The sequence below is a fragment of the Oncorhynchus masou genome, chromosome 27 (assembly GCF_036934945.1).
Source record: "Oncorhynchus masou masou isolate Uvic2021 chromosome 27, UVic_Omas_1.1, whole genome shotgun sequence".
NCBI lineage: Eukaryota > Metazoa > Chordata > Actinopteri > Salmoniformes > Salmonidae > Oncorhynchus > Oncorhynchus masou.
The window spans coordinates 8,445,768-8,457,847 of NC_088238.1; the positions used below are offsets into that span (position 1 = coordinate 8,445,768).

General features: G+C 48.4%; 1 protein-coding gene across 1 annotated transcript in view; it reads right to left on the bottom strand.

The window, feature by feature from the left end:
* LOC135515264 (thyrotropin-releasing hormone-degrading ectoenzyme-like) overlaps window positions 1–12,080 on the bottom strand; it is a 74,019-nt gene that overhangs the window by 22,084 nt on the left and 39,855 nt on the right. The window contains exons 5-6 of the mRNA XM_064938961.1: window positions 11,796–11,893; window positions 11,335–11,442 (exon numbers count right to left, since the gene is read on the bottom strand). Of these exons, the coding sequence (XP_064795033.1) occupies window positions 11,335–11,442; window positions 11,796–11,893 (206 nt within the window). The remainder of the gene's footprint in view (window positions 1–11,334; window positions 11,443–11,795; window positions 11,894–12,080) is intronic.

The window sequence follows — 12,080 nt, forward strand, 5'->3', positions numbered from 1 at the left end:
AGCCCTCCTCTTACTGATGAGCTCTGGCTTTTACTGGACATGAGGTGACAAAATGACCAGCGGAGCCGCAGTAGAGACAGAGGCGATTGGTGATTCTCCGTTCCTTCTCCTTGGCCGAGATGCGGATACCCCCCAGCTGCATAGGCTCAGCATCCGAGCCGGCGGAGGAGGGTGGCAGTGATGCGGCAGGTGGCAGTGATGTGGAGAGGGGAGCAACGGAGAACGCGAGCTCCTTTCCACAAGATCAAACCGTCGCTCTATGCGAATAGCGAGAGCTATTAAGGAGTCCAGACTGGAAGGAACCTCCCGGGAGAGGATCTCATCCTTAACCTCGACGAGGAGACCCTCCAGAAAACGAGCGAGCAAAGCCGGCTCGTTCCAGTCACTAGAGGCAGCGAGAGTGCGAAACTCAATAGAATAATCCGTTATGGATCGATTCCCCTGACATAGGGAAGACAGGGCCCTGGAAGCCTCCTCCCCAAAAACAGAACGGTGAAAAACCCGTATCATCTCCTCCTTAAAGTCCTGATACTGGTTAATACACTCAGCCCTCGCCTCCCAGATTGCCGTGCCCCACTCACGCGCCCGTCCGGTAAGGAGAGAAATGACGTAGGCGATGCGGGCTGCGCTCCTGGAGTAAGTGTTGGGCTGGAGAGAGAACACCACATCACACTGAGTGAGGAATGAGCGGCACTCAGTGGGCTCCCCAGAGTAACACGGCGGGTTGTTGATCCTGGGCTCCGGAGACTCGGAAACCCTGGTAGTGGGCGGTGGATCGAGGTGGAGTTGGTGAACCTGTCTTGTGAGGTCGGAGACTTGGATGGCCAGGGTCTCAACGGCATGTCGAGCAGCAGACAATTCCTCCTCGTGTCTGCCTAGCATCGCTCCCTGGATCTCGACGGCGGAGTGAAAAGGGTCCGGAGCCGCTGGGTCCATTCTTGGTCTGATTCTTCTGTTATGTACTTGAGTGAAGACCCAAAAGCGGTTTTAACAGAAAACAGAGTTCTTTAATGAAAAACAGGAATGGCATAAATCCTCTTCCAACGTAGTCAATGGAACAAAAAGAACGTTAGTATACTGCAGGATGCACCTGCCAGGCAGACTCCGACAGGATAGGACAAGGTGGAAGCAAACGGGACGACAGCTTGCTTCTGGCATCAAAAACACAAACAAGAATCAGACACTGAAAGTAGCAGGAACAGAGAGAGAAATAGAGACCTAATCAGAGGGGGAATAGAGAACAGGTGGGAAAGAGTGAATGAGCTAGTTAGGGGAGATGTAGAACAGCTGAAGAATGAGAGACAGAGAAGGTAACCTAAAAAGACCAGCAGAGAGAGACAGAGTGAAGAGAAAGGACAGGAACAGACATAACAAGACATGACAGAGCCCTTGTTTGTGCAGTTCGCATCTCAGCGAGGCACAATAATGTTGTAGACATTATACTACTGTACTTATATATTAAACAAGAGACATGGGTTGCGTTTTTTAACAATGGCAGAACATGCTCCATCTCTATATAGTGTGTCTATAGTTTACTCACACAGGTCAAAAAAAACAATGAAATGAAAGCGTTTAGAAATGGACTGTTTTGCGTCAATGGCGATGCTGATGTTAAAATGTCCTGGGGGTTGTACATTTGTTTTCAACCGACAAAAATAGTTTTAGATGCTCCAACTGACAAAAAGAGTTTTAGATGCTCCAACTGACAAAATTAGTTTTAGATGCTACAACTGACAAAATGAGTTTTAGATGCTCCAACCGACAAAAAGAGTTTTAGATGCTCCAACCGACAAAAAGAGTTTTAGATGCTCCAACAGACAAAAATGAGTTTTAGATGCTCCAACTGACAAAAAGTGTTTTAGATGCTCCAACAGGCAAAAATTAGTTTTAGATGCTCCAACAGACAAAAATTAGTTTTATATGCTCCATTGATGAAAACGGCATCAGCATGTCAGACCAACGCGTTTTTGTCTCAGCTCAAAGTACCCAGAAATAATAAGACTGTATTTTGTGTGACGTCGTAAAATCAACCAACACGCTTTAATAACCAATCAGGTTGTCTGAATCCTGTACCTGATTGTGTCCATCTATTAACATGTTAAAAACCCTCATGGGTGACTGCGTGTGTTGTCAATATGTTAAGAGGTTGTTTGTTGAAACGTTGCGTCCACAGGTCCATGATGTTGTAGTTGCGTCCACAGGTCCATGATGTTGTAGTTGCGTCCACAGGTCCATGATGTTGTAGTTGCATCCACAGGTCCATGATGTTGTAGTTGCGTCCACAGGTCCATGATGTTGTAGTTGCGTCCACAGGTCCGTCATGTTGTAGTTGCGTCCACAGGTCCATGATGTTGTAGTTGCGTCCACAGGTCGTGATGTTGTAGTTGCGTCCACAGGTCGTGATGTTGTAGTTGCTTCCACAGGTCCATGATGTTGTAGTTGCGTCCACAGGTCCATGATGTTGTAGTTGCGTCCACAGGTCCATGATGTTGTAGTTGCGTCCACAGGTCCATGATGTTGTAGTTGCGTCCACAGGTCCATGATGTTGTAGTTGCGTCCACAGGTCCATGATGTTGTAGTTGCGTCCACTGGTTCCGCTCCCTGTGATGTTGTAGTTGCGTCCACAGGTCCATGATGTTGTAGTTGCGTCCACAGGTCCATGATGTTGTAGTTGCGTCCACAGGTCCATGATGTTGTAGTTGCGTCCACAGGTCCATGATGTTGTAGTTGCGTCCACAGATCCATGATGTTGTAGTTGCGTCCATAGGTCCATGATGTTGTATTTGCGTCCACAGGTCCATGATGTTGTAGTTTCGTCCACAGGTCCATGATGTTGTAGTTGCGTCCACAGGTCCATGATGTTGTAGTTGGGTCCACAGGTCCATGATGTTGTAGTTGCGTCCACAGGTCCATGATGTTGTAGTTGGGTCCACAGGTCCATGATGTTGCAGTTGCGTCCACAGGTCCATGATGTTGTAGTTGCGTCCACAGGTCCATGATGTTGTAGTTGCGTCCACAGGTCCATGATGTTGTAGTTGGGTCCACAGGTCCATGATGTTGTAGTTGCGTCCACAGGTCCATGATGTTGTAGTTGCGTCCACAGGTCCATGATGTTGTAGTTGCGTCCACAGGTCTGTGATGTTGTAGTTGCGTCCACAGGTCCATGATGTTGTAGTTGCGTCCACAGGTCCATGATGTTGTAGTTGCGTCCACAGGTCGTGATGTTGTAGTTGCGTCCACAGGTCCATGATGTTGTAGTTGCGTCCACAGGTCCATGATGTTGTAGTTGCGTCCACAAGTCCATGATGTTGTAGTTGGGTCCACAGGTCCATGATGTTGTAGTTGCGTCCACAGGTCCATGATGTTGTAGTTGCGTCCACAGGTCCATGATGTTGTAGTTGCGTCCACAGGTCCGTGATGTTGTAGTTGGGTCCACAGGTCCATGATGTTGTAGTTGCGTCCACAGGTCCATGATGTTGTAGTTGCGTCCACAGGTCCATGATGTTGTAGTTGCGTCCACAGGTCCGTGATGTTGTAGTTGCGTCCACAGGTCCGTGATGTTGTAGTTGCGTCCACAGGTCCGTGATGTTGTAGTTGCGTCCACAGGTCCGTGATGTTGTAGTTGCGTCCACAGGTTCCGCTCCCTGTGATGTTGTAGTTGCGTCCACAGGTCCATGATGTTGTAGTTGCGTCCACAGGTCCATGATGTTGTAGTTGCATCCACAGGTCCATGATGTTGTAGTTGCGTCCACAGGTCCATGATGTTGTTGTTGCGTCCACAGGTTCCGCTCCCTGTGATGTTGCAGTTAAAACCCAAAGTCATACTGAGCAGACATGTCCTGCACCACCGATAACTTAACGGTCCTTAAGTATCTTGTCCATCCTGAAATCCCAAGCCTAAGATGTGGTTCCTATTATAATGACGGGACTGGGGATTGAACCGGGAAAAGTCTAGCTGTTTCTCAGGCTGTAGTAAAAAACAACTGAAAATCCATAATGATGTGTCACGGGATGCTGGGCTTTTCATGCACTATATTTCTACAATAGATTGAGAGCATGACATTTTCTGGCTCTCGAGAGGAATCAAGGCTTTGGAGAAAGTTTACTATAGCAAGACCTTACTGAGCAAAACACTTCTGCTGACTGGGTCCCATGGCACACAGGGGTTTGGGAGAGCCTCGGAATCTACACTCTAGCATAGTTTCCCCAACGCAATCTCAGGTAGAGATGCAGCTTGTGGAAAAAGCCCCCCCCCCAAAAAAAATAAATAATCCTGAATATACCTAGTGTGTGGTCAAAGTGTGATAGAGACAGAGACATAATGACTGAAGACACAAAATGACTGCTCTCTCTCTCCATGCAGTCTCTCACAACGATGACGGACATAATTAACTTTCTAGGCCACGATGTTCCCTAATATTCACATTCAGTCTTTCATTCAGACTCTACAAATGATGGATAATGTAGTGATGGTAAAACATAGACAGAGAGCAGACCGCCAGATCAACAGCTCTACTGGCAGCTCTCCCTGGTACAAGAGCTACTGTAGGTTAAATCACTGCAGGTTACACTTTAGGAAACCAAGTGTCAGTGTTTTTACAGTGAAAGGTGACTCTCTCCCTATCTTTCTCACTGTCTCTCTCTCTCTCTCTCTCTCTCTCTCTCTCTCTCTCTCTCTCTCTCTCTATATATATATGCATATCACTCTCTCTCTCTCTCCCTCTCTCTCTCTCTGTATCTCTCTCTCTATATATATGCATATCACTCTCTCTCTATATATATATGTATGCATATTACTCTCTCTCTCTCCCTCTCTCTCTCTCTGTATCTCTCTCTCTCTGTATATGCATATCACTCTCTCTCTCTCTCTAAATATATATATATATATATATGCATCTCTCTCTCTCTCTCTTTCCCTCCCTCCCTCCCTCCCTCCCTCCCTCTCTCTCTCTCTCTCTCTCTCCCCCCTCCCTCCCTCCCTCCCTCCCTCCCTCTCTCTCCCTCTCTCCCTCTCTCCCCCCCTCCCTCCCTCCCTCCCTCCCTCCCTCTCTCTTTCCCTCCTTCCCTCCCTCCCTCCCTCTCTCTCTCTCTCTCTCTCTCTCTCTCTCTCTCTCTCTCTCTCTCTCTCTCTCTCTCTCTCTCTCTCTCTCTCTCTCTCTCTCCTCCTCCTCCCTCCCTCCCTCCCTCCCTCCCTCCCTCCCTCCCTCCCTCCCTCCCTCTCTCTCTCTCTCTCTCTCTCTCTCTCTCTCTCTCTCTCTCTCTCTCTCTCTCTCTCTCTCTCCCTCCCTCCCTCCCTCCCTCCCTCCCTCCCTCCCTCCCTCCCTCCCTCCCTCCCTCCCTCCCTCCCTCCTCTTTCTAGACGGAGATAGTGTGAGGAGGATACAGGAAGATGTGGACCACACCAGGTATGAGCGTTCCACATTAACACTGCTGAGCTCAGCCGCCACACATTACTACCTTGATCATAAAGCCATGTGGCGAGGGCAGTGGGGCTTTATGAAGAGCTTCCACCCTATTCCCCTATGAGCCCTGGTCTAAAGTACTGCACTATATAGGGAATAGGGTGCCAGCTCTGGTCTAAAGTAGTGCACTATATAGGGAATTGGGTTCTATAGGGCCCTGGTCAAAAGTAGTGCACTATATAGGGAATAGGGTGCCAGCCCTGGTCAAAAGTAGTGCACTATATAGGGAATAGGGTGCCATTTGGGAGTATAGAGTTCTTTAAGTACAGTATCAGAGGCTCTGGGGCCTATAGACAGATAAAACAGATAAAACCAGTCTCTTTCCAACCTTTCACCACCGTGTACATGCGTACAGTGTACATATACAGTGTGTAGTGCAGCACTGCTGACATCAATGGACAGACTCAGATACAGTATCTTCACTATGGCCTATCTTAGTTTATTCTGTATTATTCTGAAGGAAAACGCAGTGTTCCTGAAGGAGTACGCAGAGAACCAATCAGATCCTGCATCATTAGACAGTGTTCCTGAAGGAATGCGCAGAGAACCAATCAGATCCTGGATCATTAGACAGTATTCCCGAAGGAATACGCAGAGAACCAATCAGATCCTGGATCATTAGACAGTGTTCCTGAAGGAGTACGCAGAGAACCAATCAGACCCTGGATCATTAGACAGTGTTCCTGAAGGAGTACGCAGAGAACCAATCAGACCCTGGATCATTAGACAGTGTTCCTGAAGGAGTACGCAGAGAACCAATCAGACCCAGGATCATTAGACAGTGTTCCTGAAGGAATACGCAGAGAACCAATCAGATCCTGGATCATTAGACAGTATTCCTGAAGGAATACGCAGAGAACCAATCAGACCCTGGATTATTAGACAGTGTTCCTGAAGGAATACGCAGAGAACCAATCAGACCTTGTAGGGTGTAATGAGGGATGTTCGTATCATAGCGGAGATGAAGAGAGTGTTGTTGTCAACACGTCCGTGTAGAGGTGGGGGGCCATTGTTGTGGTTGTTGTTGTTTGTGTTGCCGAGAGCAACAGGTGGAGGGATTAGACAAGGGATAGATTCTGTTTCAATGGACACTTGGCGTTTGAAACATCGATATTGGCAAAGTTGTCCAACGTGCCGTATTGATCAGAACACAAATCTATGTCAGGCCCACTGGGATTCAACAATGGGACATTCTTCTCTGTAAAAAGGAGCTATAAAACGGAGTGTGACTATAAGCTTCTTTCAGATGAGGAGAGGAGAGCTGCTTGGTGATATCTGAAGAGGAGAGAGGAGAGCTGCTTGGTGATATCTGAAGAGGAGAGGAGAGCTGCTTGGTGATATTTGAAGAGGAGAGAGGAGAGCTGCTTGGTGATATGTGAAGAGGAGAGAGGAGAGCTGCTTGGTGATATCTGAAGAGGAGAGGAGAGCTGCTTGGTGACATCTGAAGAGGAGAGAGGAGAGCTGCTTGGTGATATCTAAAGGGGAGAGAGGAGAGCTGCTTGGTGATATCTGAAGAGGAGAGAGGAGAGCTGCTTGGGGATATGTGAAGAGGAGAGAGGAGAGCTGCTTGGTGACATCTGAAGAGGAGAGGAGAGCTGCTTGGTGATATCTAAAGAGGAGAGAGGAGAGCTGCTTGGTGACATCTGAAGAGGAGAGCGGAGAGCTGCTTGGTGACATCTGAAGAGGAGAGAGGAGAGCTGCTTGGTGACATCTGAAGAGGAGAGAGGAGAGCTGCTTGGTGATATCTGAAGAGGAGAGAGGAGAGCTGCTTGGTGATATCTGAAGAGGAGAGAGGAGAGCTGCTTGGTGATATCTGAAGAGGAGAGGAGAGCTGCTTGGTGATATGTGAAGAGGAGAGGAGAGCTGCTTGGTGATATGTGAAGAGGAGAGGAGAGCTGCTTGGTGATATGTGAAGAGGAGAGGAGAGCTGCTTGGTGATATCTGAAGAGGAGAGAGGAGAGCTGCTTGGTGATATCTGAAGAGGAGAGAGGAGAGCTGCTTGGTGACATCTGAAGAGGAGAGCGGAGAGCTGCTTGGTGATATGTGAAGAGGAGAGGAGAGCTGCTTGGTGATATCTGAAGAGGAGAGAGGAGAGCTGCTTGGTGATATCTGAAGAGGAGAGAGGAGAGCTGCTTGGTGATATCTGAAGAGGAGAGCGGAGAGCTGCTTGGTGATATCTGAAGAGGAGAGAGGAGAGCTGCTTGGTGATATCTGAAGAGGAGAGAGGAGAGCTGCTTGGTGATATCTGAAGAGGAGAGCGGAGAGCTGCTTGGTGATATGTGAAGAGGAGAGGAGAGCTGCTTGGTGATATCTGAAGAGGAGAGAGGAGAGCTGCTTGGTGATATCTGAAGAGGAGAGAGGAGAGCTGCTTGGTGACATCTGAAGAGGAGAGCGGAGAGCTGCTTGGTGATATGTGAAGAGGAGAGGAGAGCTGCTTGGTGATATCTGAAGAGGAGAGAGGAGAGCTGCTTGGTGATATCTGAAGAGGAGAGAGGAGAGCTGCTTGGTGATATCTGAAGAGGAGAGCGGAGAGCTGCTTGGTGATATCTGAAGAGGAGAGAGGAGAGCTGATTGGTGATATCTGAAGAGGAGAGAGGAGAGCTGCTTGGTGATATCTGAAGAGGAGAGAGGAGAGCTGCTTGGTGATATGTGAAGAGGAGAGGAGAGCTGCTTGGTGACATCTAAAGAGGAGAGAGGAGAGCTGCTTGGTGACATCTAAAGAGGAGAGAGGAGAGCTGCTTGGTGATATCTGAAGAGGAGAGAGGAGAGCTGCTTGGTGATATCTGAAGAGGAGAGGAGAGCTGCTTGGTGATATCTGAAGAGGAGAGGAGAGCTGCTTGGTGATATCTGAAGAGGAGAGAGGAGAGCTGCTTGGTGATATCTGAAGAGGAGAGAGGAGAGCTGCTTGGTGACATCTGAAGAGGAGAGAGGAGAGCTGCTTGGGGATATGTGAAGAGGAGAGAGGAGAGCTGCTTGGTGATATCTGAAGAGGAGAGGAGAGCTGCTTGGTGATATCTGAAGAGGAGAGAGGAGAGCTGCTTGGTGATATGTGAAGAGGAGAGAGGAGAGCTGCTTGGTGATATGTGAAGAGGAGAGAGGAGAGCTGCTTGGTGATATCTAAAGAGGAGAGGAGAGCTGCTTGGTGATATCTGAAGAGGAGAGAGGAGAGCTGCTTGGTGATATCTGAAGAGGAGAGGAGAGCTGCTTGGTGATATCTGAAGAGGAGAGAGGAGAGCTGCTTGGTGATATCTGAAGAGGAGAGAGGAGAGCTGCTTGGTGATATCTGAAGAGGAGAGAGGAGAGCTGCTTGGTGATATCTGAAGAGGAGAGAGGAGAGCTGCTTGGTGATATCTGAAGAGGAGAGAGGAGAGCTGCTTGGTGATATCTGAAGAGGAGAGAGGAGAGCTGCTTGGTGATATATGAAGAGGAGAGAGGAGAGCTGCTTGGTGATATCTGAAGAGGAGAGAGGAGAGCTGCTTGGTGATATCTGAAGAGGAGAGAGGAGAGCTGCTTGGTGATATCTGAAGAGGAGAGAGGAGAGCTGCTTGGTGATATCTGAAGAGGAGAGAGGAGAGCTGCTTGGTGATATCTGAAGAGGAGAGAGGAGAGCTGCTTGGTGATATCTGAAGAGGAGAGAGGAGAGCTGCTTGGTGATATCTGAAGAGGAGAGAGGAGAGCTGCTTGGTGATATCTGAAGAGGAGAGAGGAGAGCTGCTTGGTGATATCTGAAGAGGAGAGAGGAGAGCTGCTTGGTGATATCTGAAGAGGAGAGGAGAGCTGCTTGGTGATATCTGAAGAGGAGAGGAGAGCTGCTTGGTGATATCTGAAGAGGAGAGAGGAGAGCTGCTTGGTGATATCTGAAGAGGAGAGGTGATATCTGAAGAGAGCTGCTTGGTGATATCTGAAGAGGAGAGAGGAGAGCTGCTTGGTGATATCTGAAGAGGAGAGGAGAGATGCTTGGTGATATCTGAAGAGGAGAGAGGAGAGCTGCTTGGGGATATCTGAAGAGGAGAGAGGAGAGCTGCTTGGGGATATCTGAAGAGGAGAGAGGAGAGCTGCTTGGTGATATCTGAAGAGGAGAGAGGAGAGCTGCTTGGTGATATCTGAAGAGGAGAGAGGAGAGCTGCTTGGTGATATCTGAAGAGGAGAGAGGAGAGCTGCTTGGTGATATCTGAAGAGGAGAGAGGAGAGCTGCTTGATGATATCTGAAGAGGAGAGAGGAGAGCTGCTTGGTGATATCTGAAGAGGAGAGAGGAGAGCTGCTTGGTGATATCTGAAGAGGAGAGAGGAGAGCTGCTTGGTGATATCTGAAGAGGAGAGAGGAGAGCTGCTTGGTGATATCTGAAGAGGAGAGAGGAGAGCTGCTTGGTGATATCTGAAGAGGAGAGAGGAGAGCTGCTTGGTGATATCTGAAGAGGAGAGAGGAGAGCTGCTTGGTGATATCTGAAGAGGAGAGAGGAGAGCTGCTTGGTGATATCTGAAGAGGAGAGAGGAGAGCTGCTTGGTGATATCTGAAGAGGAGAGGAGAGCTGCTTGGTGATATCTGAAGAGGAGAGGAGAGCTGCTTGGTGATATCTGAAGAGGAGAGGAGAGCTGCTTGGTGATATCTGAAGAGGAGAGGAGAGCTGCTTGGTGACATCTGAAGAGGAGAGAGGAGAGCTGCTTGGTGATATCTGAAGAGGAGAGAGGAGAGCTGCTTGGTCATATCTGAAGAGGAGAGAGGAGAGCTGCTTGGTGATATCTGAAGAGGAGAGAGGAGAGCTGCTTGGTGATATCTGAAGAGGAGAGAGGAGAGCTGCTTGGTGATATCTGAAGAGGAGAGGAGAGCTGCTTGGTAAGGAGCTTTCAGACCAGCGTCTTCCAAGTGAATCTGTCCTCCTATTATGTACAGTATGTGTGAGTCCAACACGGTGACTGTGGGCGGTGACTGTGGGCGGTGACTGTGGGTGGTGACTGTGGGCGGTGACTGTGGGCGGTGACTGTGGGCGGTGACTGTGGGCGGTGACTGTGGGCGGTGACTGTGGGCGGTGACTGTGGGCGATGAATGTGGGCGGTGACTGTGGGCGGTGACTGTGGGCGATGAATGTGGGCGGTGACTGTGGGCGGTGACTGTGGGCGATGAATGTGGGCGGTGACTGTGGGCGGTGACTGTGGGCCCAGCACGACGCCCGCTCTCTGTCTCTACGGACCAATCTGAAAGAGGACCCTACTCCCTATACAGTGGTGCACTGATTTAAATAAGGATCTCAACTTTTTTTTCAAATTTTTGCCTAAAATGACTCCCCCAAATCTAACTGCCTGTAGCTCAGGACCTGAAACAAGGATATGCATTTCTTGGTACAATTTGAAAGGAAACACTTTGAATTTTGTTTGGATATGTGGTATTAATGTAGGAGAATATAACACATTAGATCTGGTAAAATATTAAAACATATATTTTTTTAAAGTACCAGAATCTTTGAAATGCATGAGAAATGCCATAATGTATTATTCCAGCCCAGGTACAGTGTATGTGCAAAGTTTTTAGACTGATCCAATGAACCATTGCATATCTGTTCAAAATGTTGTATCAAGACTGCCCAAACGTGCTTAATTGGTTTATTAATACATTTTCATAATTGTTTCATAATTGTGCACTCTCCTCAAACAATAGAATGGTATTCTTTCACTGTAATAGCTACTGTAAATTGGACAGTGCAGTTAGATTTACAATAATTTAAGCTTTCTGCCCATATCAGATATGTCTATGTACTGGGATTTCTTTTTGGTTGTTTACTTACAACCTCATGCTAATCACATTAGCCTACGTTAGCTCAACTGTTCCATTTGGGGGGGGGGCACTGGGTGTCATTTAGGATGCTGTTTACTGTACCTGTTCTTGTTGCTGGAGATCCAATCAGAGATGAGCGACACAGCTTGGCGGTGACAGTGCTTGTTCCCGAAACTACATGCCAGCATGATCACCTCTCTCTGCAGCTCTCTGTCCATGATACAGAGGGAGAGAGTGTGAGGAGAGAGAGAGAGGGGGAGAGAGAAGCGAGGGAGAGAGGTGGAAGAGGGTCAGGTGGTGAGAGGTACAGGAACAAAAGAGTGGGAGGTAGGGAGGGAATGAGAGAGGGAGAAATAGAGGGAGGGAAAAGAATAGGGAAGGAGAGAGAAGCAGAAAGAGAGAGAGAAGAGAAGGAGGGACAGAAGGAGGGAGAGAGAGAGAGAGAGAGAGAAGAAAAGGAGGGACAGAAGGAGAGACTACAGTGAAATGATCTGCTTGTGGGTCAAGACAACATCCCATCCCAGCCACTTGTTGTGTGAGAGGTGACTGTATGCATCACATACTCAGTCTGGTAGGAGGCCTGTATGATGGAGCCTTCTGTCAGAGCCAAGGGCCAGCCCATCTTGTGGTACTTTGAGGCCACTTGCTTCAGCACGAAGTCCTGTTGGGGAGGAAGTAGAAAGCAACAAGTCATCAGTAGACAGATGTTGTTAGTCAGACTTGAAAATAAACAGGTCAGTAGTTGGCAAATGACACACAAATATTTAGAACTATTTTAAGAGGCGGAGAAATTGAAAAATCACAGAAAATCAACAGCAAGAAGGGGCCCGATCCTGGTGGCCGAAGCG